Below are 1630 nucleotides of genomic sequence, written 5' to 3'. Positions count from 1 at the left end.
TGGGGGCCCTGCCACGCTGGGGGACCCGCCACGCTGGGCACCGAAAACCCGAGGGAGCTCCTCAGCCCCGAGGTTCAGCCTGTGCACAGGCCCAGCTGGCGGTGGGGGACCTGGGGGCCAGAGGTGAAGGGGGCAGGCCCTCATCTGTCATGTGCTTTCTCTCGCTCGATTGCGGTGGGATCATAGCGAACGAGAGCATTTCCAATGTGCACAAGCGTAGAGACGGCTCAGGACGCCCCAGAGGGACGTGGCAGACGTGTCCGCGTCCCGGGGGCAGGGAGGGTGTCTGTGTGCGCTCCTGTGAGTCGCGCTGGAGGACCGGCTGCGGTGGTGTCCGTGTGTAAAGGGCCCCCTCCGTTCTGGCATCTCCTTGACTTGCTCCTTGGTGGTGGCCTGAGCGTGGCCCTCCCTCGGGCCTGGGCTCTGACGCGCCTGTCCCCTCTCTGGTCTCCAGGGAGCCACGTGCTGGCCAGCGGCTCCGTGCGGATCCCCAGGTTCATGCTGCTGGAATCGGGGGGCCTGCAGATCAGCCCCGTCTTCATCCAAGATGCCGGCACCTACTCCTGCTACGCAGCCAACACGGAGGGGTCCCTGAATGCGTCGGCCACGCTCACCGTGTGGAGTAAGGACCCCGCCCCGCCCTGGTCTCACCGTCGTGTCCTCTGCTCGGGGACCTCCTGGTGTCCGCACTCCGGTTCACCCAGAGCGGGAGGATTGTCACAGCTAATTTCCAGGAACCTGCTCTTAACTAACGTTTCTGTGTCCAAAGAACAGCCAGCGAGTGTGTTCCCAGATTGAAAGGGGCGTTTCGGGAGAGGAGAGACTGACCTTTCAAGTCAGAGAGCTGGGACGGTGCCCCCAAGTGGCTGCCATAGCAGACGGGCAGGCTATGCGAGAAAACCGAGTCAAGAACTAAAATCCTAGAGAGAAGATATTTTTTTCTGTTATCATTGTAACCAACTAGAACAGTCCTAGCCTATGAACTATGAATGCTCCCTAGATATGAGGCATGAGCCGAGAGAGAGAGAGAGAGAGAGAGAAAGAGAGAGAGAGAGAGAGAGAGAGAGAGAGAGAGAGAGAGATTTGTTTCTCCAGCGTTTGACTCTTATTTTGTCTCTGACACGGGTTTCTGAAATGCAGATAGTTGTTTTCCGGAGCACAGGGCTTGGCTTACCAAGCGTTCCTACCCCAGCCCGTAGCCGCGCTCACCAGTGAGCTCCCCGTCTCCCCGCGGCCGTGTCTACATCACTAATACAGCGCTGCTCTCAAACGCAGGACTAGCAGAGTCACCTGTGCTCGCTAAGGGAGTCCCCGACCGTCTGTGAGGAGGGAAACGCTAACGTGCGTGAGGGGGCGTCTGCCACGCCCATCCTTTGGGAAAAGCCCCCTGGGCTCCGCCTCATGTCCACGGAGGTGTTTCTGGTTTCCGTGGCGCCCGCTCTGATAGACGGCCTAGCGTGCGAGGTGCTCTAAGAACACTGCCTTCCAGTCACCCCCGATTGTCAGGTGCTGAAGAGGGGGGGTCCCTAAAATGAGCCTCTTCCTTACAAACTGGTGCGAACTCCCGTCTGCACGTCGCTGGGCTGCTCGCCAGGCAGTTGTGTGGCTCTGCTCAGATCCCAGGTCAGAA

General features: G+C 59.9%; 1 protein-coding gene across 1 annotated transcript in view; it reads left to right on the top strand.

Annotated features, from left to right (window-relative positions):
• Positions 1-1630, top strand: part of SDK1 (sidekick cell adhesion molecule 1) — a 455450-nt gene that overhangs the window by 240625 nt on the left and 213195 nt on the right. Inside the window, exon 14 of the mRNA XM_015565152.1 lies at positions 455-622. Coding sequence (XP_015420638.1) covers positions 455-622 — 168 coding nt within the window. The remainder of the gene's footprint in view (positions 1-454; positions 623-1630) is intronic.

This window comes from Myotis davidii, unplaced genomic scaffold, assembly GCF_000327345.1.
Source record: "Myotis davidii unplaced genomic scaffold, ASM32734v1 scaffold399, whole genome shotgun sequence".
Classification (NCBI taxonomy): Eukaryota; Metazoa; Chordata; class Mammalia; order Chiroptera; family Vespertilionidae; genus Myotis; species Myotis davidii.
Note: the sequence above shows the minus strand (reverse complement) of the source record. Positions and strands in the feature narration are given on the sequence as shown.